We start from the raw sequence: 26,423 nt of genomic DNA, 5'->3' as shown, positions 1-26,423 counted from the left end.
TTGCTTCTGTCCTTGTCGGTCGTTGAACATGTTACGTGTATATGTTATGTGTTAATGTGAGAATTTACCTTTTGCCTGTCAACCTGCCTGTACCTGTTTGTTGTTTTGGAAATCTTAGTAAATGTTGGAATTTGAGCCTTGTCTCAGCCTCTCCTTCATCCTGCCCCATAACCCGTGACAATTATATGCATATTACATCTTAATAATAATAATTGTAATACATATTATATAATATAATACAAAATAAAATAAATATAAAATAAATAACTACACATTGGGCTATTGTTTTTGTGTGTGTAGTTATTCTTATTTATAATTATTTAATTGTTTTTTTATTAAAATAGTAAAAAAAACAATATTAGATTAAAATAAGTTCATATGGATTTATTATAAATATTGCATCTTGCTTTCTTAAGACTCGTCCATATGAGATTAATAATTATTTTAAAAGGGATAGTTCAAAAATGAACATTTTGTCATTTACTCACCCTCAAGTTGTTTCCAAACCTGTATGAGTTTCTTTCTTCTGTTGGACACAAAAGAAGATATTTAAAAGAATGTTGGTAACCAGAGAGTTGCCAGTAGCCACCGACTTTCATAGTAGGAAAAAAATAAATACTAAGTCAATGGCTACCGTCAACTCTCTGGTTACCAACATTCTTTTAAATATCTTCTTTTGTGTCCAACAGAAGAAAGAAACTCATACAGGTTTGGAAACAACTTGAGGGTGAGTAAATGATAACCATTTTTGGGAACTATCCCTTTAATGTTTCTTTTCAGGTTTACACATAACAGTACACTATGGTGGGTTAAAAACCTGTCAACATTATTTCCCTGATAATATGGTACAAACTCACACATATATTGTCATATTTGGGGGTCAAATTTGGCATCAAGTGGGCACTGGACTGATTTGTGTTTATATATATAAATGTGTTTATGTGATGAATGCAGGCACAAGAGTCATCTGAAGTGTGTGTTAAGTGTCAGACATCACTCCTGTGCTTGACTTCATGTTGAGTAGGGAAAACAGGGCTGGAATAAAGGGGGGGAGGGGGGAGGCGGTGTGGACCGAACGAACTTGACAACTTTATTTCCTCCTTTTTCACATGCTAATGCCCCCAGTGTGCCAGGGCAGGGGAGCGACTGGCTCTTCAAAACTGACCCCCGTGATTCACAATACTGAACATCCTTCCAGCGTGTGAACCGAAGCGGCTTTTGTGACACAGGCCAAGAAATTCCTCCCAAACGAATCTATAACGGACAGATCTCTCACATCTATTCTCACAAAAGCAGCATAGTCCATGGAAGAGAAATGAAACATAGCAGCTTTCTTGATTCCTCAACATGGAAGAGATATTGCAGCTGAACACAGCGAATTCACTCGGTCAAACAAGACACGTTCATAGTGATATGGAAGCTTATTTCTGCCACATTAAAAAATATGCTTTGGTAAATCAAAATTATGACAGTTAATGACATACATAGTCAAAATGTTGACATACTAAGTCATGAATATAGGACACAATGTCATAATTAGGAAATACAATTATTTATCCATTATTATTAGTTAATAAAGTTATTTATTAGTTAAAATTATGACATAAAACTGATTTTTACAGTAATTATAACTTTTTATCTCTTTTAAATTTGGTCATGATTAAGACTTTTATCTCATAGTTATGACTCAGTATATCTCATAATTTCTAAATTGCTTACTGTGTAAACTTCAGTTTAAAGTAGGCTATACACAGTTTATTGATAGGTCTAAGAATTATATGGGGTAAATCAAAGAAAAATATGGTGGAAAATCTATAACATTCAAACAATAAGATTGCGTAAATCCCAACGTAACCAATGATTAATAGATTGAAAATGAATCACATTTTTTTTTATTAAGTCATATTTCTTTCATTTCTGACCCTTAAAATGACTTTAATTGGTGTAAACTAATATAAGTTGATTCCGTCATTAATCATATACAATTCTATTATATTAACTTTAGATACATTTTATTTAGTATATTTTCAACTGAAGAAAATGTTAACCTAAAAAAAGTGCTTTATGTTTTTTTTGTGCTTTGATCTAAATAACAGATTTTCTTCTTCAAGTCGAAATATTATTTAACTTCACTAAACCAACCTAAATACATTAAGTTACACCAACAAAACTAAAGGTTAGATCAGGTTAAAACTAAAAGCTAACATTTTTACTCAAGGTTACCTGACCATGAGTAATTTAAGAGCGACACTACTGGAAGCAGTGAACCTCCAAAAAAATAGGGTTAATGACTAAGAGAGAATTTATATATATATATTTTTTTTTTACATAAGGAATATGCATAGTGCATAACACCTGAAGTCACAAAAACCCCAGCACCCATGAGCCTAAGAGTTCCAGCTGAGATTGTTCTTCAAGTTAACACCTGCGATCCATCCCACCTGCCTCGTACGCCATGGGAGGTCCAGGGCAATAATCTCCTCACATACCTTCAAAACTGCCTCAATCTCAGCCCCGTCCTCTATCTGACCTCATCGGCTCTTGTGAAACTATGCCGTCACAGAGGACACAACCGCATGCAACAGGAGACACAAAAGAGAGGGAAACCGACCACAAGCATTCAGTCCTGGCCTCAATAAACGGCCGCCACAGGCCACCGTCAACAACTGCAGCTATGACCGCACCATTACCTGCTGCTCTTTAATTTGCCCAACCACACTTTAGAATGAAATAGGAAAGCAGACAATAGTACCAGGAGAGAGAGAGAGAGAGAGAGAGAGAGAGAGAGAGAGAGAGAGAGAGAGAGAGAGAGAGAGAGAGAGAGAGAGAGAGAGAGAGAGAGAGAGAGAGAGAGAGAGAGAGAGAGAGAGAGAACGCAATGCTGCACAGTGGATCCGGTTTCAGGCGCTGATGGGCCAAGCCAGAGGGTCGGAGCATGGGAACAGGCAAAAAGAAGGTCCTGTGTCAATAAGGGACAGTGGTCGGGCACAATGGGGCCAGCTTCACACAACAGCACTGACAGACACCCACACAAAAGCAGCCATCCATTCTCACACAGCCAGCAGAATGAGCCAGTGTGTGGCTGCCCAGGGGCATGTTTGAACAGCACACACACACACACACACACACACACACACACACACACACTCTCTCTCCCTCTTGCACTCACACCGTGCATAAACAAACACACACGCATACACAAACATTCCCTTAGATGAATGAACTTGGCCAAACAAACACACTCACACATATATATTTAAATTTTTTTGGATTAAAGGCCGCACAAACCATTTACCTTTCAAATGAAGAAAATATGAATATTCAACTGAATATACTAAATGTATAACACTGAATCATCAGAATCATCTTAATCGGTTGTTACAGAAACCATAAGTAGCCTATACTTAACATTTTCAAAACTATAAAACTCACCTGTGTGATTTAGCAGCTTGTAGCAGGTCAAATATGAAAAGAGTTTTCAGTTTCAGTGACCATGAAGAAGGATGACCATAGTTTGATTTTTATAAATGTTTGTTGACAACTGTGCTGACAAGAGTATTACGCCTCTTTCGTCAGAACATAGCTGATACATATCTATGATTTTAGTTGAATTTTGATCTGTATGAAGTTTTGAGGACATGTGGTTTAGAGGTAGGCCTACTGAGTGATACTGTCAGAATTTTGATCAAGAGAAAATCATCAACAGAGTCAACCGCCGACTTCCTGATAGACGTCGACGAGAAAGTAATTGTCTGCCATCTAGTGGACACTGGACAGAAGCGGGTCTAGATTAAGGGACTCTATGAAACTTTAAACTGTCGATATATAATATCGTCATATCAGTTGTCATCATACAGTTTTGACGACTTATTTAAAGCTACACCTACCAAAATTCAAGCAAACCGTAGTAGGCTAAAATAAATTGAAGTAACCGGTAGACTTAGCCTACAGTAGGCCTATGAATCAAGCGTTTTATGTGTTTTTAGCAGCGAAAAAACAATGAATGTGAAACTGTCATAACAACTGACACTCTACTACTGTAACTAACCCATATATACCTTATTCAAAGCAGCACCATGAAAGCGAAGCTGTGAGGAATTAGACTTACCGTGTTTAGCATCCGCTGTAAAAAGCCGTATAAAGCTCATATATCACTTATAATTTTACACAGCTCATGTTTTCTGGACTTATTTGAATATCCTAAATTAACCAAGTAAGTTAATAAATAAAGCGTCAAACCCTGAACAATAAATTTACTGTCAAGTACGATATCGGGGAATGGCCACGAGGCGGCAGTGCAGTGCGATACAGAAGTAATAACAACAGCACGAGGAGAGTATGGCTGCGTCCCAATGTGCATGCATACTATCCATCCTAAATAGTATGTGACATTGGTAATTGTCAATACTATTTAGGGCATAGTATGCACATTGGGACGCAGCTTATGAAATCACATCACGTCTCGTTCTAACCTAAAGAGGAACATCCTGGATTCCTGGGCCATTCATAAACACCCAATATTTGGGGGGTTATGCCATTACAACATTTGTTTAATAAATAAGGAAGTAAATATAATATAAACAAATCATTCTGCAACAGCTTTCATAAGATAACTGAGAAACTTTTTAGCAAAGTTTGGTTCATGTGCGTTTAGAGAATGTTGAGATTAGAGAGCCAAAGCGCAGGAAAAATACATATTCCATTAAATACAAATAATGTAATAGGCGTACAATTAAAGATTTGTACTGTAACCTACATGAAATGCCACTGTAGGCTGCTAAATATTGTGGATTTGAGCTTTTATTTCAAAATATTTCAGGAGCGTTTTCTGTTTAACAAGGCTGAACAGCGTAAAATCCAACAAAACTGCATTAGAAATGCGCATATCCACCTGATTCTGTTAAATTTGTAGGTCAACGTTGACAAATACATAAAATTACAAGATTACAAGACCCCTGAGCACCCTCACAACTTCCTTTGATTGGTGCAATAAGACAGTACAGCACAAAGAAATATCAAAGTTTTATTTTAAAATTTATAATAGAGGAACAGTAGTACAATTGAAAGAGAAGGAAAACGTATTCATTTAAATTCTTGAAAAAACATAAAAAGAATAACCTGATTTGATTTGTGTTTGAGGTGAGCCAGTGGCCCCATTTGCATCACTGTAAGAGAGTTGAAAAATACATCTTTGAAACAGCTTTTATAAAATACAGCTGAAAAAACCTTCATCTGTAGTGTTTTTTTTCTTTTTTGTCTGTTATCTCCATATACAGCATAAAGTCTAAGGAGTACATTAATGTGATTTAAACAGATACACAGACAAAACAAGAAAAAAGTATAAACTGACATGATGGTGAACGTGCACGTGAACAAAGAGAGAAGGTCGGTGAGAACAGTGAAAGCCAGGCTGAGGTTTTAAACCGGTTAACTGCAGCGGTGTTGCCATCATTTAATTCAAATAATAATTAAATATCTATATAATATCCCCCCCACAGTGATCTGAAGGTAAGTAATACAAACAGGATCTTCTATACAGCTTTTAAAATACACTTTCATCTCGAGTAAAGGGAAAGATAGACGATTTCTGTATCAGTATAGCACTTCAATATATCCACTGCATATGAACAGAAACTCCTGCTCCTAGGATTTAACCCACAAACAATATTTCGTAAAAAATATGTGCTTAAAGCGAAATAATAAAAAAAAACACAATGGATGAACAAAAACAAAATAACCTCAAAAAGGAAGGACAAATAAAACAATATATGCATCTAAGGGTAAAGTGAATGATTGATTTTAGAATAAAAACATTTAAATTTGACAACATACACAAGCAAGGATCTACACTAAATATTTACCTGGATTTCTTATACATTTTCTTTAACAATTAAACAACGATTTTGGTAGGACAATAAAAATTAACAGTCTTGATTGCATTTTGGAGTCAATACACACATAGCATTAAATAATGAAATGTCAAAAGAAAAAAGAAAAAGAAAAGCTCTGCATGGAATATTATAAAACACAACAGTTTCAATTTATTTCCATCCAGACCGGCTTTGGGGAAATAAGAAATTATAGAACGAAGAACGGTAAGTGCCCGTCTATGCGTTTTCATAGACCTTCCGTTCTACGTCAACACAAGCAAAGTGTTTTCCACTCAGCAGACACATGACAAAGTCCAAATAAAACGAAACCGAAATGATCGCAAATGTTAAGGGGGACCAAAACCGAGTTTGGGAGTCTGTGGCAAACCACCTCTTTCCATCTGCATTCTTCAAAAACGGTACACAGGTCGTTCAAGTGATTTAAAGTAAGCTCAGTACCACTAACCAACTCAAGAACATCAGGTCGTTCCATCTATACAAGTACTGCCAGTAGTTTTAACAACAAATGGTGTGTATGCGTGTGTATGTATGCATGTGCATTTAATAGAAAAGACGTTCAAAACAGAAAAGCATACCTGATAGGCTCCTTAGCACAACAGTGTAAAATACAAAGCTGATTAGTATAACTGAGTTGAGTAGGCTTTACGATTATTAACATCATATACAGCTTGTAGGTCCAGTATTTAAAAATAAGAATAAAAACAAAAGCGTTACAGCACCAAACGTTTCCATCATTTGGCAAAATTCAAGCTTTAAGTGAATGTCAAAATGCTTTATAAAGTGTTACTGTGATGCTGTGATTCAAATAAAGCTAGCAATAATATATTCCCCTTATATTTTATAATTTTCTCTTTTTCTGTTTTTTTCCCCTCTTCTCTGTCTTATATTTCTCTGCTTTACGTTCTCTCAGCATTTTCAGTAGTTTTGTGTCCTGCAAAAAAATCTTGGTGTGCGTTCTGCTTGGCACGATCTAACAGCCCTGTATAATTTAATCATAAATATGGCTGTGGTCAATTAGAGTCACAAAACAGATTTTTGGTTCCAAGATTTGTGCAGGGAAAAGGAAAATATATATATATTTATATATTTCATAAAAATTTCATGACAACATTTAACTAGAAAGGAAACGCACACACACGCACAAAAAAAAAAAAGTAAATCTTCCTGTAGGCGGAATTTCTATAATGCTCCTTGTCGAGATCCTCCTCGGAGCAATATATGATCAGGTCTGTCAGGAAGCGCAGTTATGAACTGAAAATAAGCAGATGTACATAAAAAAAATAAAAAAAAAAATTTAATTCTATCATTTCATAAGACCATAATATCTTTCTTCATAAATTAAATAATTAATATTTCTTTTAATATGATTGGCCTGTTATAACTCAAAAACGCTGTACACCCTCATCCCCTACAAAAGAAAAAAATACATCACAGAAAAACCTGATTTTTTCGTTATATATCATTATACCTCTTTCTCTGACAGGCACACGGCCCAGACTCTGACACATAGACAATCTTTAAATATTGGAGTCCCTCTCTAACAAAGCTATATATCTCTTTGACATAACTCGACGTGCAACAGAGGTTTGATAGCACTTTGGAATTGTTGATTGTTTCCCAGCTATTTTTTCTTTGCATTTGATTTGTTTCTCTACCAGGTTATGTCTAAATTAGTCCTTCTCGGGGATGGCACCCGCATCACCCTCGCAGTTGGATTGGTCAATCTCATTGGGCTCCCCCTCTTCCGCCTCCATGTCCTCGTCTCCCTCTACAGCCTCATCAAAGTCTTCGTCGCGTGCGAATTCCAGGTCCTGCATGCCCTCCAGACCCTCCTGCGTGCCTTGGTGGGAGTCTGCGCACTCCACACACACGCCGTAGCGTCGGGAACCGTGCCGTATGCCCACGCTGGCCGCCAGCATGAAGATCTTCTTGCATACCATACACTTGTATTTCTTATCCTTTTTGTGAACCTGCAAATGAATGTCATGAACAGGGATATTAGTCAGTGAAGCAAGATATTTTATTATTGAGTATTTTGAGATCAGTCTGTGGGTAAATTTCACAAAAACTATCAAAAATGTCTGTCATGTCAAATTAAAGAAGACATTATTTTCTGCATGGAACTTTAACATAATAATTAAGCATTTCCAGTCCCCAATTCTCATTACCGTAATGCAAATAAGATATAAGCATAATAGGGAATATGTAGAAATATTAATATATATAAAAAAATAGAAACCACACAGTATATACACACATATAAAGACACATATGTCTCTGTTTGTGTGTATAAACTTGATTAGGGTATTTATCCAACAAAATTATTAGGCACAAAAAAAAAGCCAAACTACAGCTACAGGTTTTAATTTACTATGCAAAAAAAATTATTACAAAAAAAGGTTCACAGGAAAAAGCATACACTGACAACAAAGTAATCAGTTTTTAATATTTTGTTGGATCTCTCTTGTTTTTGTATGTGTTTTGTAATTTTTTTGTATGACAGCCTGGCATGTTTCAAAATTATGTTAAAATAGCGAGTATCCAAGTAAACATAGTCAGATATGTCTTAAGTGAACGTAAACATTTGAGAAAGTAAACATCTGTACGGTGTCAGTATATTGGATCCATCATCCATGCATTAGGTCTTAAAGTGACAGCAACCTAATATTCCTGTAGTCTATGTTTTTAATGTTAATCAAATAACAAAAGGAAAAAACAAATCACTCACTGCTCTTGACTGAATAACTTTTTTAACTTAAATAAGGATTAATTAAAAAGGTATCAATTAATTTATACAGTGAAGACTATGCAGTTATTTTACATTTGCTTATTTTATTACATTTCTGTACCTGGAAACTACTGTCAGACATACCTGAAAAACCCTAAAAGCACTGTTTATTTCATTTGTATATTTGTTATACTGTATTATTTGTGCTTTTGCATCTAATTTGATTATTTGTTCACATTTTACTACTGACTGTTTACTTGTATTTAATAATGTTTTAAATTTGTATTAGTTAGGCTAGTAGTTTCAGCTGTGGTATCGAAATTGGAATAGAGAACTGTGAATTTTCACTGGCATCTAAAATGTTGGTGTCATTACTGTCTGTGTCGGAAAATATGCTCAACTGTCATTACAAATTTGTGCATTGTGACTAAATTTGTAGTGGTTTTAAAAATAGGCTTTGTTTTTCATCAAAAGAATCGTTCTTTAGATGTTAGGGTGAAATGTTTCCGTGAGATTCACCCACATACAAGACTTGATGTTTCTGTCTTACCAGGGAATGTCTCTTGACATGTTCTCTGCGAGTGAACAGCTTTCCGCAGATGTCACAGCTGAAAGAACGCACGCCCGAGTGGATGATCAGGTGCCTCTTTAGTGTTCGCCGGTGCTTGGCAATGTAGTTACAGTGGGGACACTTCAGCTTATTAAGGGAATTTTCAGGCGCTTCACCTAGGAGAAACCACACAAACAGATTCTCAGCACTTTTCACACAGGTTTCTGAGATATAGACAATTCAGCATGAGATTTGGCAGCAGATGTAGGTTGTCTTGTCAGAGACAATTGTCTTCATTCGCATTTTCAGCTGCAATTGTCAGTTGCGACATGCAAAAAGTTGCTTTATGTGGCTGAGAGAGAATATTAGTGTATGTAAGTGATGTGTCTGCCTTGCAAAGAAAAAAACGAATAAAAACACACTGTGAAAGTGTGCCAGTTGCCATGGAAACCTCATGCCAGAGGCCGTAACTATATTAGTCTAATGCAATTTTCTACTGATAAACAAGCTGTATAATAAGCAAGAGCTCTTTCCTTCTGGTCACCATTCCTTTCCTCAAAACTAACATGCCTAAAAAGTCTGATTGTTTATCTGCGAGAGACTACTGTATAGTCGGAATTGCAATCTCTGCATTTTTGCTGCTGAAAACACTCATCCCAACACTTAAGTTCTCTTAGGAGCGCTGCCTCGTGACAATTAGACTAGAGCTGTCTGTACAACGTGGTATTTGGGGGGGTGGGATCCAGCTTTGTTTGAGCCAAAATGAGCAAAACAAAAGGGTCGTCAAGCAGGTTGCCAAGGGAGTGATGAGAGCCAGATCACCTGGGAATTCAATCGAGGCTCTAAACACCACCTTGCGGACTGAAGGAGGCCCGACAGCAGCTGTGCTGTTCATTTGTGTCGACAGGCTCAAAATTAAAGTTCAATCTGTTACTATGGGCTTGTCGGTACTTAAAATGGTTAACGATTAACCTGGAATCTCAATGGCCAGGCCTGAGTCATGAGACTGCTCAAAGATTGTGAAAATGGCCACTCTCCTCGCTGGGAATCTTACAGTATGCTGCTGGATGAGACCTGCTAGGCCACAATTTAGAGATTGGTGGTAAATGGGCTCAAGGTTTTAACCGACCTCACCCTTTATTTGCCAAGACTGATCCGAACCCCCTAAGGAAACACCCACAGGCTCGAAAAGGCCCAAAATATATTACGCAATGACATGAATGTAAACGCTTCTAGCTAGTAACTACACATTGTTGTTTTATAAGTATATAAAAGTATATAAATATAATGCAAGTGCATTAGCATCAACTAAATAACCACATTTGTAGAAACAATACCCCTCTTTGAGTACTGATGTTCGTGCTTGCAACATTTTAGTGAGGTATTTTGATGTTGCTGTACTTTCCAGCCTTACTGTTCACTCTCACTGTAACACATCAGGGATAAATCCTTAATTTCACATCACTATATGTGGCTATTTGTAAAGATCACAACTTTGCGTAATGCAGCAACTGTAAATGTGTGTCTGTGTGGGTGTGTGAAGGCGATATGATCTGTAAATAAATGGGTGAAGCCCTAACAGTGGATCATCTTACACACTGTGGATTAGCAGGCTGGCGGGCCAAAGCCATCAGATCCCATTGTAAGTACCTCTGCAGTGGGTCCACTCTGCCTGGGTCAATATTTGGAATGGCAGAGATAGTTGCGCTGCATTAGCAGGATTAGGGCGGGACGGCCCCTGGCAGCGCTGCACCTCAGAAGAGGGAATCGGGGGTAGTGCGTGTGTATGTGTGTGTGTGTGTCACTACCGCAAATCAACAATTCAACCGTCCTGTTTGGAAAGGACTCAAGCATTTATGGTGATGGATCCTGTTGTGTGGTGTGTGAGAGAGAACAGACAGGGCACATTCAGGCGCAACATGAAAGGTTTTTTTTTTTTTTTTAAAAACAGTAAATTGCCTGTCCACACCGAAAGTGAAAATGCTACATGATACCAGTGTTACTAAAACTTTAAAAACTCATTTATTAGTTAAAGGCACAATATGTAATATTTTTTCGCCACAAGAGGGCGCAGTTTCCAAAAATAAAAAAGGCGTAGGTTGATGACGCAGTGATGAGCTGAATGATGGGACTTGCTGTCAAGCTGATGGATCTAATGTTTATGGATGAGCGCAAACATTCATGTTTTTTAACATTACAGTGGTATGAAGCAGGTCGCGATTGCTAAAGAGACAGATATCACACGCGAGTCCCGCGGATATAAAGGAATAAGGACATTTAATTCTACCGAACTTCCCGCAAGTGCTGGATTACTCACACGGGTCAGTTTATTAGACGAATTAAACTTATGAGGTAACGCAGCGCTGCTTCACTTGGTCTAACGTTACACTATCACACTAAACGGCATTTAAATGTGTGTTGAAAGTTATAATGTTATACTACGTGTTAGTTCGTTTGCTATACGAAACTAGCAGTAAGCTAGATCAACATTAGAATAACATACTGACATTTCATTATGTTGAGCTAACGTTATATAACATTGATTTGTTTTATATACATTTGCTCACCTGTCTAATAAAGCTGTCAAGTTGTGACTCGTGAAGCTCTGTCAAGTTCAAGTTAGTCGCGGACGTGGAGCTCTCGGCATCTCAAAAACACCACGCTGATATTGATCCTCATTTTAGTTCTCCTTGTTTGTCCCAAAGTCTGCTTGCCATGGTCTATGTTTGAAAGAAACAAGAACTGCGTGCCGCTAAACGTTACGCACAACGCAGTTGTCCACGTCTGTCGCCATGGTTACGTCATGCTATGGCAGTATGAACAGAAACCGAGGATAGCGCGGATTTGGCGTCATTGACAGGCGAAATTTTTTTCCGGGACGGCCACTTATTTAAAATTGGAATTTCTCTGAATTAAATTTTTTTTGGAGACTGTTGGGATATATATTGTAAGTTCACAACTGCAGGAAATATATCACACTGTGCAAGTGATTTTTGGATATTTTATTACAAAATTCTTACATATTGTACCTTTACTTAACTGATTTAGATTTTGAAAATACGAATAAAAAAATAACTTAAAAAATATTAATTAATACTATAATTGTATATAAATAACACTGCATGAAAGCTACAGCCAATTAGAACATATTTGATGTTTAATATAGAGCTATGTGTATATATACACGCACGGAAGGTTTTTGATTTCTCAGTGGATGAAGCTACCCATAATATTTAGTATTTACAATACAATTATAATAAATGTAACATGTTTTGTAGTGTGTATATATATATATATATATATATATATATATTTATGTAAATTGATAGGCATTAAGCAATAAGCAAAATACCCCTCACAAGAAAAATGTGTGAAACACATGTGTGAAAAAGGAAGTGGGTAGTCAACATGGGCGCAAGTACACAGACGAGTACGTAAGCATACGTAGGCATGTTTAGGCAAACACACCGACACACACATGCCTTTCAGGTGTGAGCCATCAGCTCTGCACATTTAAGTGCCCTCAGGAATACGAGCTAAGTGCATTTGAGAGTGTTTAGGAAGCCTGAGGGTAACGTTTCCTCCTCTTTACTTCATTATCCTGCATTAGAGGAGTCGACAACGGGGAGAGAAAGCCTCTCCTCAGAACCGCGTCACTTAAGACATGATACTATACCACACGCTGCTCTGCTTAATGGGGGCAGAGAGTTTGAAGCATGACAGCTCGGCAGACTGGAGATTACACAGGTTTTTGTGGTATGAGGTGGAGGGAGGGTCGACTCCCTTAATAAGGGCAGAAGAAAACGAACTGGCCACTCTAATTAAAAAGGGAAGATGGTCTTGTGGCCCTGAGCTACACAGGGCCTGAGGAGAAGCAAACATAATGTGAGACCTTGGCCGGCTGCCTGCCATAGCTGAAGGTTGAGGCGTGTGTAAGAATGTGCTTTAGAATTACAAGAGATATTTCTTCTTCAAAGGAAAGGATGTGACAACAAATCAAGCTTATGTTTTGAACATCAGCTAAGTGAATTTTTTTAGAAGGAACTCTGGAATTCTTAAAAAACCTTTACAATTACTTACAACACCAAGAAAAAAAATCAACAGCTATAGTAAGTGAGCTGAAACAAGATATATAACAAGAAAAAAAAAATGTAGGATGGGAATTTTTTGGACCGTGAAATGTGGGCCTTTCATACCAGAGTTTGAGGTCAAATGAAGTAAATGTCTTAAACATTGCCGACACCCATTGGTTGAAACTTAAGCAGCCTTGATGAGGTCAGCAGAAATAAAGTCATTTCAGAGACAGAGTACATTCTTGATAAATTATGAATAGTATAATTAATATAATATAAGGCACAGTAAAACCGAAAGAGATTGATTCAAGGTCTGTTTCTACTATCAGGCCAAAGTCCCTGGAAATCTGTTCACTTGGTGGCCGCATTTGCAGCGCCTCCTGACAGTGATATCACTCAAGACCAACTACCATCTACTTGAATGGAAAACACTGAAAACAAAGTGCTTGCCAAACTCACATTTAAATAACATTTTAAATGAGCAATTAAAGGGTTAGTTCACCCAAAAATGAAAATTCTGTCAGTATTTACTCACCCTCATGTTGTTCCAACCCCGTAAGACCTTCGTTCATCTTCGGAACACGAATTAAGATATTTTTGATGAAATCTGAGAGCTGGATCACTCCTCCATACTAGTCTATAGGCTTCTTCAGGGATTGAACTTGCCGGCCTCGAAAAGTTATTAAAGACATCGTTAAAATAGTCCAAGTGACTACAGTGGCTCAATCTTAAGTTTATCAAGCGACGAGAATACTTTTTGTGCGCAAAAACAAACAAAAATAACGACTTTATTTCAACTATTCATTTCCTTCTCTGTGGGCCTCTAGTCAGTTAACGTAGTGTGATTCCGTAGAGCTACGTCACACGTAGGCTCACTATTGGCCGACGCTGGTCATGTGCGTGATGCGTGTGACGTACAACAACAGAAGCTTACGCTATTACACTAATGAACTGACTCGAGGCCCACACAGAAGGAAATGAATAGTTGAAATAAAGTCGTTATTTTTGTGTTTTTTTTGCGCACAAAAAGTATTCTCGTCGCTTGATAAACTTAAGATTGAGCCACTGTAGTCACTTGGACTATTTGAACAATGTCTTTAATAACTTTTCGAGGCCGGCAAGTTCAATCCCTGAAGAAGCCTATGGACTAGTATGGAGTGATCCAGCTGTCAGATTTCATCAAAAATATCTTAATTCGTGTTCCGAAGATGAACGAAGGTCTTACGGGGTTGGAACAACATGAGGGTGAGTAATTACTGACAGAATTTTCATTTTTGGGTGAACTAACCCATTAATGTTTCTTATGCTCAAATAGCATTAAAAAATGTGTACATTTCAGGTTGATTGGCCAGTCCTAAGCATGGGTTTCAGTACACTGACTGTTTCTATGGGAACCGGAGCTTGGAAGCAGCAGTGATGCAACAACTTTACCAATTGGCAATGGGCAGGTCTTATTCCACCATATTGCTGCTTGTTGCACTTTCTCCCATTCATAGCAATACCAGTGAACTTTTTTGTCTTAGTAGTATACAGTTTTCGTATCATGCCCACTACAAAATTGCATACTGTATATGAAACGCTTTTTTAAATAGAGTACACAAAATGTTAGACCATAACCATATTCAAATTGATGTAAACAGCCTAAGATCTAATCGCATCCCCAGATACAAGCCATTTTACTAATCAACTTTGTTTGGAAATTTGTTGAAATAGTAGATCGTAAACCATCTGCATTTTGAAAATTTGCACAGTATGTACTCTACATATCAAATTCTAGTAGTATGATAACGTGCTATTTGGAAAAAGGCATGATCTCTTCCTCAAGGCTGTGTATTCAGCCTTTGATAAACAGTGATTATACCATTACCAAAGGCTTTACAGAAATGCATACTGGCCTTTGTGTGAGTGTGAGAGAGGAGTCAAAAACACTATTGTCATACATGACAATCCTAATGACAGCACTGAAGTGTGCTGATGAGTCTACACAATAGGGCGGCAACATTATTCAAATAACCAAACTCCCTTGACCTGAAAGACCTCAATAGACATTTCCAGCAAACAAGGAAACAATTTTTTTTGTTTTTTTTAATCACACATAAATTTGTTGTGACAGGTGATTTTAATTTGACTTGGCTTGAAGAGCCATTGAGGTGCCTGAACAGGAGAAAAAGGCATGATGGGTAACGTACCAGCATTCTCTGAGAGGTAAGAGAAGTCCTCTCTGGTGTAGGAGGCAGATGGTTGGATGAACATGCCCTCGTCGAAACCCTCTTCCGGCTCAGGTGGGATGTTGTAGACAAAGCGCTTGGCGGCCTGTTTTTTCCGTTTCCTGCTGCCCGGCTCAGGACGCTCCTCCCTCTTGATGGCCACCCCAGTGCCAGGATCTGGACCGTTCCAGATGAACACCGGCCCCGGACCCTGTGGCTCCATCTCCGTGGACTCTGACGAGTTCTCTCCTCCCCAACTGGAGCTTCCCAGTGGGCAACCTTCTCCCCCGGACACCTCTACGTCGCTGGGTTCCTCCTTCACGTGTCCACTGGCCTTGATGGACAACTTGGAAAGGATACTGGTGGCCCAGAAGTTGCTGGGCTTCTTGTCGGCACCATGGCAGTCTTTCGCCACCGTCCGGCGCTTGTTGTAGTCGACCACCACGGAGTCAGGGGCTTCCTGCTTGATGCTTATGTTAAGGGCATCTTTGATGAAGGCGCGACAGGACTGGACCACCTCGGTCATCTGGAGGTAACTCGCCACTGACATCACCTCGATGGCATTCTGGCTGGTGAGAAAGAGGTTGCCGGAGTACAGGAAGTCCAGGATGACGGAAAAGCCCTGCACGGCCGCCACATCCAGGTGCGTGATCGTAGTTTGGTCACAGCTCTCGCTCTTCGTCAGGCAGTAGAGGGTCTTGAAGTAGCGGCTCCCGGCGACCAGGATGTTCTTGTGTGCCCTGAACATCTGGCCGCACACTATGATGTTGACGTCGCAGAGGATGCCGCTCTTGCGTTGCTTGTCCAGCTCCTGCAGAAGCTGGTAGCAGTACGAGTTCTCGTTGGGCTTGTTCCTGTAGTCCTCCACCTCTGGGCTCTCCACGTCCTCAGGCCTTTCCATCTCCTAGTGGAGTGACAACAAACAAAAATGACAATCAGCATTAGTCTACAGTGTAAACACAAGGTGGAGGGCAGGTGTACAGTGACAACTCCGACAATAGAACTGGTTTAACAGGCTGGAAAGCTGGAATACTGTGGGAACTATAGCACTGGTAAAACCCCCCGCTTACAGGATGCACGCTCTGTGCCCTTGTTAATGCGCTTTAAGATGAGAAATATTTGGCCATTATCCCATCCCACCATCAATCTCCATCATCTGCTCTCACAATTAAGAGAGAGAGAAAGAGAGAGAACCGGCTGGTACCTACCAATGGGAGTGAATCTACACAATATATTTCTGGACTGCAAAGCAGATGTCCTAATCCATGCTGAAGTTTATATCACCCTACATTTTCCCCCTCCTACCACACAGCTGGGTTTTTTTTTTTTTGCAGGAGTAATTCAGATTAAATCTATTTCTCAGGGCGGAGGCCTTCCAAGCCCCCTCCTCCACACTGCTGGGCTTGTCCTGGTAGATGGGGTTATTACTGTAGCCTGATCCAGCTACAGCAAGCCAGTAGTCAGAGAGAGAGAGAGAGAGAGAGAGCAACCCCATTTCTCCACACAAAGCCAGTCCTTTCCTCCAGGCTCATTGTTCACTACTGCTTAGTGCTACACTGAAGCTTTGTGAAGAAAGCACTTACAATTCCCTAGCACACTGGAACACAACTAAACACAACTGGAATTACAAAATCAGAGCTGGAATAAAACTCTGTCATTAACTCCCTCTCATGTTCACTTGTATGATTCATTTCAACACAAAAGATCATTTTTCAAAGTATTTTTTTTCACACTGCTCTTGTCTTTACAATATAATGAAATGAAATGTGGTCGGTAAGATTTACTTTTTACGTCTTATACTCACCAATGCTGCATGTATTTTGTTCCAATACAGTAAAAACAGCAATACTGTTAAATATCACAATTAAAATGCTATTTATTCCTTGAAAACAGTTGGGCTGCTTAATGTCTCAGTGGAATCTGTGCTAAAACATTTTTTTTAGGATTCTCTCATAAATAGAATGTAAAACATTGCATTTATTTGAAATAGACATTTTTGTAACAAATGTGTAATGGTTGAATTATTATAATTGTTACTGAACCAAACTTCTGAACTGTAGTAGTCTCTAGTGATCAGGAGCTGTCAAGCTGCCAAAAAAACATCATAAAGGTAGTCCATATTACTGCACTGCATTCAAAGTCTTCTGAAGTCATATTATAGTTGTGCGTGAGGAGCAGATTGAAATTTAAAGCTTGAGTGTGTAGTTTTTTTGTGCAAATACTGCATCTCAGTGTTGATTTCATTACATTTATGTTTGTTTGAGAATCCTGACCAGCAACACAGGCTCAACTAATGGTGTGAGTTTGGTACGGTAATATCTGTTTGACCAAACAATGGCAGATATTTGCGTGTTTGGAGAACCTGTTTGAAAACAGCTTTTTTGTGTGTGTTTTTTTTTATAAAGGGGACATGGCAGGGATTGAGAACTGTATGCAAAAAGGCAATTCTTCAATTCTTCTCTTTTTGGGTTACACTGACAAATATGGGTTTGGAATGACATGAGGGTAAGTAAATGATTTTAATGAATTTTCATTTTTCTGTAAACTATTTCTTTAAAATGAAGAAAATATTCTAAACAGCCTAAATGGCAGCACTGTTGAGTTCAGAGGGGTCTGGTGGAGAGCAGGTTTGAAGAATGAGGAGGAGGAGGTGGGGGAACGGGGGGGGGGGGGGGGGGGGGGGGGGTTGTTAGACGAGAATGAACGTTCGTTTGTGGTGTCACAATGTCCCCACTATTGTTCGCCTCTGTCTATCCAGAGAGAGCCTGACTGTGCGCCAAGCCAAGCTATGGTGAGAGGACAGATGAGGTGGCAGTCGAGAGTGGGTGTCAGGACATGCTAGTCCAGAATGAACCTCCATTTCTTTCTCTCATATATGCTCTCACACACAGTTCATCCTTTCTCCAGATGTGCCACGTGTAAACGCACTACAAGAGAACAGATGCTTTCTGAGGATTCCCCCCATTAAAATCAGTCAAAATGAGTCTGTGGTAACAGTTTGAAATTCGACGTGGTCTTTTTCTTAATTGAATGTTTGTTATTGTTATTGTCTACAGTTTTGCTACTAGGTCGTTTGCGTTCCACTTTTGTACGCCAACTTTGCAAACTGTACAATGAAAGGAAAACACATTACTTTTACAATATCTATAAATACCAAAATTGTGATCTCATACAGTTGATGCTAATTGTGTTTCTCAGACTATTTTTTTACACTCACAATTGCCTGAGATATTACGAGAAACCCTTTCATTGTACAACTGTTCAAAAACCTAGGGTCAGTAAGATTTTTCTTTTTGAAAGAAATTAATACTTTTATTCAGCAAGAATGCATTAAATTTATCAAAAGTGAGAGCAATAATACATTTATAAAGTTACAAAAGATTTCTATTTCACATAAATGTTGTTCTTATGAACATTATACTTTGTATTTATTACAGAATCCTAAAAAAAGTATCATGTGGCTGTTGAAAATTCAGCTTTGCCATTCACAGGAATACATCACATTTTAAAACATATTTAAACAGAAAACTGTTGCTTTTAATTGTAATAATATTTCACAATATTTTTAATCAAATAAATTCAGCCATGGTGAGGATAAGAGACTTCTTTCAAAAACATGTAAAAAAATTCTTACCAACCCTAAACTCTTACTAAATGGTGTAGGCCTATATATATCAAAGAAAAAACATATTCAGAATGAGACGCATCAAAAACAAACAAAAAAGGAAACTGGTTCTTTTCTGATTAAACATGTCGAATACGAAACTCGCTGTGGTTTCTCTTTCTGGTTTCCCCCCCCCAGACTTTCATTTTGATGTGAAACGGGAACATTATACAACCACTTCCAATACCGCTGTAGTTCTCCTGTGCTACAGTTGAACAGACAGCCGTCTAAAGCTCTTCAGGCAACGAGTTGCCAACACCCATTATTCCATTGTACACTTCCAACATGTTCCATTCATGGTAAACCAACAATAGCTCCCCAAAATTTAAACACATAGCCTTCAGCTACAGAGAGCCGTGCCTTTATCACCTACCAGGGCCGCAGTGAGAATACACTACACAAGTGGCACGTTAGGGGGACATTGTGCCTCAGACAACAGGGACGGCGGTTTTGTTTTCCTTGCGCATAGTCTTCCTGAGCCATCCCAGCCCCTGAGGCCAGCGCCTGGTCCCCTCATCCAGATGCATGAACAATACGGCAGTGTGCTTGACCCAAGGTGTGGGAGGGGAATGCCAGGATCTGGGCCTCCCAACAAAGAGCAGGGCTCATCGATACAAAATTCCTGGGAATTCTCCCCCACCAGCACAAGCCACAAGCACCAACAACACAACAAGCCTCCCAATACACACATATATCACAGCGGCAGACAGTACAGGGGCGGAGACCCTCGTCTTCACTGGAGCTCACTAATAACGGGAAGAGGGGCCAAATACTTTGAGGGTGAAGTCCAGACTGGAGCGTGAGGCAACCCAGATACCCTTCTTTAGAGGTAATTGAATTACGGGAGTTTGATATGGACCAGTGAAGAAATTTAGCCCATTATGACGGACAGACACTGCACTGAAGAACATAATAGATCACAATTATGAAATTGGCTATTGGAGGATGTGGCCTATCAGAACAGCCTTTCTTTCCCCGGACAGCAGACATCCTAATGTTTTGCCCAATTAGTCTACTTTAAGACAGATACTATTCATCCACGATCTCGTGACCTCCATGTACGCTACTCTTTATTTCCTGAGATTTCAATTACAAAATCACAAGTGAATCACAAATGTGTGTATATATATACAGTTGTCAACATTTGTAGTGGATCAAAACAGTTCATCAAAGTTGTCCTAACACAAGAACAGATATTGTTCAAAATTCATGAATAACTTTGATGAAAGGTTGATCCACTTCAAATTAGGGCTGCAACAACTAATCGATAAAATCGATAATAATCGATTATGAAAATCGTTGTCAACGAATGTCATTATCGATTAGTTGGTCTGATTACGTCACGGGGAGCGTTTACTGGTGATTGGTTGAAACAGGCCAATCAGGATGCTCTCTGTCTTACACACGCTTCATGAGGCACACACGCAAGGTCTCTCTCCCTCCGTTGCTCTGCCGCGCGCTCGCGCTACACGGTTTGGAGCACAGTCTCTTCTGTCTCGCATGCGCGCTCTTGCTTGCGTGCTCAAATCCCGGGAGTTTGAACTAATTTGCGAGCCGCTATCAATATGCGGGTGACTTCCAGAACTTCCGGGAGACTTGGGATGTCTGTATTTTGCGTCTCGAGCATCAGGTTGCGCAATCAGTTCGCTCGCAACATAAGTGATGGATTAAAATAGTGCTACCGCAGAAATATTAAATTAAAACGGTCTTTACAAAGCGAAGCACTAAATATAAAGGCAGTTAATAACAGCAGCAGTAAATTATTGTTTTTTAGTCACTGTACTCAGTGGTTTTCAGCGAATGTTTGTGCACTAATGCATCATTTTTCCTGTCTTTTTAATCAAGCCTGTTAGCTTGCTGCGTACCTCCACTCCGCTCTCTTTATATAGCATTTGTCTACTATTAAGTTTTAATTGTTTTTCAAACGCGATCTACTGCGGCTCTATGTTCACACGCTTGTTTTCAGTCTTTCTATATTTATTTTTTACAAATTATCCTTATAATTCAATTAATTTTAAATAAAAATTAAATGAATTATATATTTGAGATGTTTTTAGTTTATATCTTCACATCTGAACATGTCTGTAAATTTGTTTTAACAAAAATTGTGTTAAAACAATATGTTGGATATAAATGTTTTTTTTTTTTACATTAATCATGGTTGTCAACTTGCCATCAGCAATTATCATTAAAAACAATGCAAATATTGATATTTGTAAAACTCAATGTATGGCTTTTGCACTTTTTAAAGTACACTTTTACACATAAATATGCTAATTTAGGGTTTTAGGTAACACTTTATTTTACTGTGTCCTTGTTACATATGTTACATGTACTTACTGTAGTAATAACAGTAAATTATGCATAATTACATGCAACTAACCCTCAACCTAATCCTACCCTATTCCTATAGTAAGTACATGTAGTTACTTAATATTACTCTGTACTTAAATATATAATTACACTGTAACAAGGACACCTTAAAATAAAGTGTAACCGGGTTTTATTTAGTCATAATAAACAAATCCAATTGAATTTTTTATCCGATTAATCGATTAATCGAAAAAATAATCGTCCGATTAATCGATTATCAAAATAATCGTTAGTTGCAGCCCTACTTCAAATGTTGACTACTGTATATCTTAAATATTCATATATATGATCAAATGTTTCTTCATCAATCTCTGTAAAATACAGGGCTTCAGACTGCGACTAAAACTGCGACGCATTTGCAACCAAAAATATTTATTTGCAAGTATTTGCGTTGAGATCGCCACTGGCGACAATATAAATTGACATGGTATGATTCAAAATATTGTGCCTTTTTACCTGCATGTTCTGTGATGAGTAGCCCATCACATCCTTTATTGTGTTGAACTAATAAAATGAGACGACGTGCAGCAAAGTTTCATGTGGAAAAACATATGCATGGGCACAGCGAGGATCAGCTTTCAGCGTAAGAAACATTTCAAAGCGAAAAATATCAGGCTTCTCTATCGAGCGACAACACTGATGGCTGTGCCAGCTAGGAGAGATAGAAAAACGACGGAGATGTGTCAATGAATGAACATGCAAGTATTGTAAAATAGATTGGGTGTGTGCAAGACATACAACCACGTTTATAGGATCCATTATGAGGCCGCCAAACTATACTCATTGTCCAAATGATGCTGACATAACATTATGGTCTGTGACACTGGCTCAGATTCTGTGTAAAGAACAATTCTTTGTGACTGTATGTAGTTCTCAAGTTGGAAAAGCAATTCAGTTCCTACTTTAAATGAATCTTAGTTCCCAGGACATCCACAAGATGGATGAAAATGCTGATGTTGTAAAAGGAGGGCAGACGTGACAACACATGACAAAATTAAAACATATTCGGCACAAAAAAAATATTCGGTGCCTATTTGTTCCCCTTATCGGAGCCAATGGCTCCTTAATTAATTTTTTTTGTCTGGAGCTCTGAAAATAACTTTTTAGCAAAGCATTCCTGTGCTAGCTAGGCGGATATATTTCTATAGCAAACTATATTATATATCGTCATACAGCCCACCCTATAAAATTACAAAAAATGTATGGTAAAGTAATGTATTTGAACTATTTGGAAATGAATAATATATAGGCCTATATATATAAAAAAATATAAAAAAGTGCCCACCATGAAATTAATATGGGCAATTCATGTTTTTAATGGGATATTGCAGTATTTATTATGAATGATTTATGCGTGCACGTCATAATTATTTATTTTATGCCTTCATAATCTTTAATCAAAATGACTTCCTCTCCCTCTTGCAGCGACATCTCTTCACTGACGACGTGTTTACTGGCACAAGGCGGAACAACCTGTCACCCACATGACATCACAGCGATAGCAAACCACAACGATCCAACGACCCGATCAATTCACGATGGACAAAATGAACTCCGCCCTTCATTCTTCCTTGTTTGGGCCGTTTCACTCAGATATACGTCACAATAGAGTAGAAACTTCCATTTCATGCTGACTTTAATAGGCTAAATGATAGTCCTACCCACAACCTCAAGTCATTGCATTATGAATCACATACTTTCAATTAAAAAGGACTAAACATCCCTGGATATGGATATATAGGTCATTTATATCATGAAAGTTGTCAAATATTAAATGTTCAGCTACGTCTTATGACACACTTTTTGACTGTTAATACTTCATCGCTCGGCTTACGTTGAACGTTAAACCCCGCCTTCTTTGATTTGATTGACCATTTCAATCATTCTGATTTTGACGAGCGCTGACAGACGATCACGGACCACTGATGCAGCTCAGATGTTATGTTGGCGTTGTAAAATATTTTTTGTATTTTAGTTATTACGCAAACTCTTCCTCTTTTGCTTTTCGGCAGGCTAACTTAACAAAATTCAACACAAAAGTGTCACCAGCTTTAGAGTCGCAAATCGTACTAGTGCACATTGAGGTCAAAACGCAAACAAGTTGCAGGTCTGAGAATGTCCCAGAATCTTTAATTAAAATATGTACAAACAACTAAATATACAATCGCAGCAGTGCATGTATATGTGTATACACGGTGTCTACTTCAGTGAAATACATGTAGTACCACATTTACTCCATATATTACGCAGAAACAACAAAAAAAGTATTGTAAAAAGGGTTGACTGTCAGGGGTCACTTGAAAGTGAACAAACAGGAAAGCGTAATAGGGTTCAGATCTGCTGTAGAGTCTTAACCCCTCTGTTGCTAGGGAGGCGGCAGTAATCTCTCCTTTCCTTCCTAATTAGTGAGGGGTATAAATTGAGTTAGTGAAACACTTTGTGTCACCCTGATTAGACTGACTGGACATTATCATACAGCGCAATCCTAAGGGATTCTACTGCAAAACCAGGAACACACCATCTTCCTGGATGGCAACAGTCATTTTATGACTTGATAATAGACAGGGAATGAAATGCATAAGAAATATTGATCAATACCAATTTATTGTAAATGACATGATAGGGAATATACAATGCATCCAGATCAAATACGAATTATATTTCACTATTACAGTGCATTATACTTACAAAAGTGGTTCTCAGATGCTGATATGATTTATTCAACCCTTATCTTATTCTGTTCATTGCAGTGGCCTGCGTGTCGTTACAGATGACATAATTCACTCCAGCCCAATGTAGCAAGTGACACACACTATCTATGGATCTTGGGGAGTCACCTAACACAATGCCTCTAATTTAGGTGCACTGAAAGGGGAGGGTGAGATGTGCCAGAGGTCACTTTTTACAGCGAGGGGGTTGGGAAGGGGTGCGGCTCCCCAAAGGTAGCAGGGTCAGGCCCTTTCCATTGTGTGACCTCTGTGGCAATCAGGTTAGTTACCATGACAACCAGGGTTGATAATTACAGTGCAATCCAGGAAACAGTGAGGCAAACGAGGACAACATATTGAGCCACAATCTCTTTCGGTCTATTTAATAAAGGATATCTGACATTACATTCCACAAAAATCACCTAAATAGAGAATTTGAGCATATAAAAGTGGGATTGCACGTATAATCGGCGGTCCAGTTTCTATAAGGCTTCAAATGGCCGTACAAATACCGATTTAAATAACCTAGTAGTGAGTCTTTCAGCTCATCTCACTAATTGACAGCGCTGATCCAGTTAGCTCGCACATGCTAACCTGCTACCTCCGACCTAAGTCTACTGCTAACAGACCTGTTAGCTCGCTAAACAGCTTCGAAAACAGCATTCCCGCTCCAAAAAGACACGGAAACACATCAACATTCGTAAAGTAACGAACGAATAGCACAGCCCAATTCGGCTTCGTCGCCTATCCGAGTGTCCCCGTCCCCATTATATCGCAGTGTAGACGTACCTGTCTGGTCGGGTCATTCCTGCCGTGCTCCGAGGACAGGTGATGTCTCAGCAGCAAGGCCCGCTTGTAATTCCGACTGCCTTTTACCAGCTCGTCGCTGTTTTTGGTGGCGATGTTATGGCACCAGGAGCAAGACATCAATCCTGTTTCCTGGCTGAATTTGAGCCAGGGAAACTCTTGCTGCCAGGAGTCCTGGAAGAGCGAGTGTTTCTGCAACAGCAGCGTATGAGGTCTCATCTCCAGCAGCGGCTTTCTAGCGGCCGTTTCCTCCGCCTCTCCCGTGCCACCGTCCTCCCGGTTCACGCCGTTACCGGTCGCCCACCTACAGCCCTCGGTTTTCACCATTACGCTGTTTAAAGCGCTTTTGTCATTATGGTTACCCGCTGTCCAACTGCCCCCTTCCGGGTCCTCGTCCTCCTCCGGCTCCGTGCTGTCGCTGACGGACCCCCCGCCCTCGACTTTCCCCAGCGATGGTCCTTTCGCCCCTAAATCCCTGTCGTCCTCTTGATCCGGCCTGTTCCCGTTCAAATGTCGGTCTTGACAAGCCGGGGCCTCACAGCTGTTACCGTTGCTGCCTCCTCCGACGGCACTGGCACCGGTGACGGCTAATCCACCTCCTCGGAAAGCCAGCGACCTGCGGCTTCGCTCTCCGGACATTTTCTTGAAATAAATTACAATCTACACTTTCTCAACAAAACAAAACTCCGATCGCAGCTCTCTTAAATAAAGTATTCCGCATGAAATGAGCCGTTTTCCTGCGCTCCGGCCTCCTGGTGAGAGTATGTAGGTTATGCGGAAATAAATAGGGGTTTTAAAGGCATAATGAATTTCAGGGTTCTGTCTGCGTCCGCGCAGGCCCCGCAGAGGTCGAATGGCAACGACTTCCCCCACAATGCATCTCGGTCAGAGGGAGGAGGAGGAGGACGAGGAGGGGGGCTCGTGTTAAAGGAAGATGGGGGTGACGACGAATAGCCAGGGGTCTTTTGTGTCGATGACTGCACCCATTTTCCGCATGCTTTTTCATCTATAGAGCTACACGTCTCGAACCAATAAGTCCTTGTATCCCTTTCACGCCCGACATTAAAGACGTCGCCCCATGTTTGTCGCGCGAGTCGTGATGATCGGGACAGGTGGGCTGGTAGGCGTTATTATGGGCGCGTGCATAGGTGTATTTTCCAGGTGGTGACGGAGATGGACTGATAGGGTTTTCGATATCAATATCTTGAGTCATCGTTGTAAATTTAGTTTTTGATCCATTGGTTTAATACATTTTTCTGGTGAATTCAGAAACTTTAACAATATACCGTTTTGTCAAATAGGCTACTGCATTATCTTAGTGAGCTTGATTTAAAGGAATATAGTTTAATTGATTTACGGTCACTGTGTTTTATCGAATCGTCTTTTAATTTGTTGTTACACGTTCACATATATATTTTTTAA

At 39.2% G+C, this 26,423-nt stretch overlaps 1 protein-coding gene across 1 annotated transcript; it reads right to left on the bottom strand.

Annotated features, from left to right (window-relative positions):
- Positions 1–5,009: 5,009 nt before the first annotated feature.
- zbtb10 (zinc finger and BTB domain containing 10) lies at positions 5,010–26,088 on the bottom strand. The gene is made up of 4 exons (XM_056250061.1): positions 24,984–26,088; positions 15,432–16,353; positions 9,170–9,345; positions 5,010–7,861 (listed from the first exon to the last, which is right to left on the bottom strand). Exons 1-4 carry the CDS (start codon positions 25,638–25,640, stop codon positions 7,562–7,564), a joined length of 2,055 nt encoding a protein of 684 aa, XP_056106036.1. The 5' UTR covers positions 25,641–26,088; the 3' UTR covers positions 5,010–7,561.
- Positions 26,089–26,423: the final 335 nt, after the last annotated feature.

The sequence above is a fragment of the Rhinichthys klamathensis genome, unplaced genomic scaffold, assembly GCF_029890125.1.
Source record: "Rhinichthys klamathensis goyatoka isolate OS25496 unplaced genomic scaffold, OSU_Roscu_1.1 h1tg000067l_1, whole genome shotgun sequence".
Lineage (NCBI taxonomy): Eukaryota > Metazoa > Chordata > Actinopteri > Cypriniformes > Leuciscidae > Rhinichthys > Rhinichthys klamathensis.
This window is presented reverse-complemented; position numbering and strand designations above follow the sequence as displayed.

Coding starts and splice junctions, on each gene's coding strand:
- zbtb10 (XM_056250061.1), bottom strand. CDS start 25,640: ATGTCCGGAGAGCGAAGCCGCAGGTCGCTGGCTTTCCGAGGAGGTGGA. Junction 9,346..15,431: donor TTACCTCTCAGAGAATGCTG/GTACGTTACCCA, acceptor GGTTTCTCCTAG/GTGAAGCGCCTGAAAATTCC. Junction 7,862..9,169: donor ATGTCAAGAGACATTCCCTG/GTAAGACAGAAA, acceptor ATTCATTTGCAG/GTTCACAAAAAGGATAAGAA.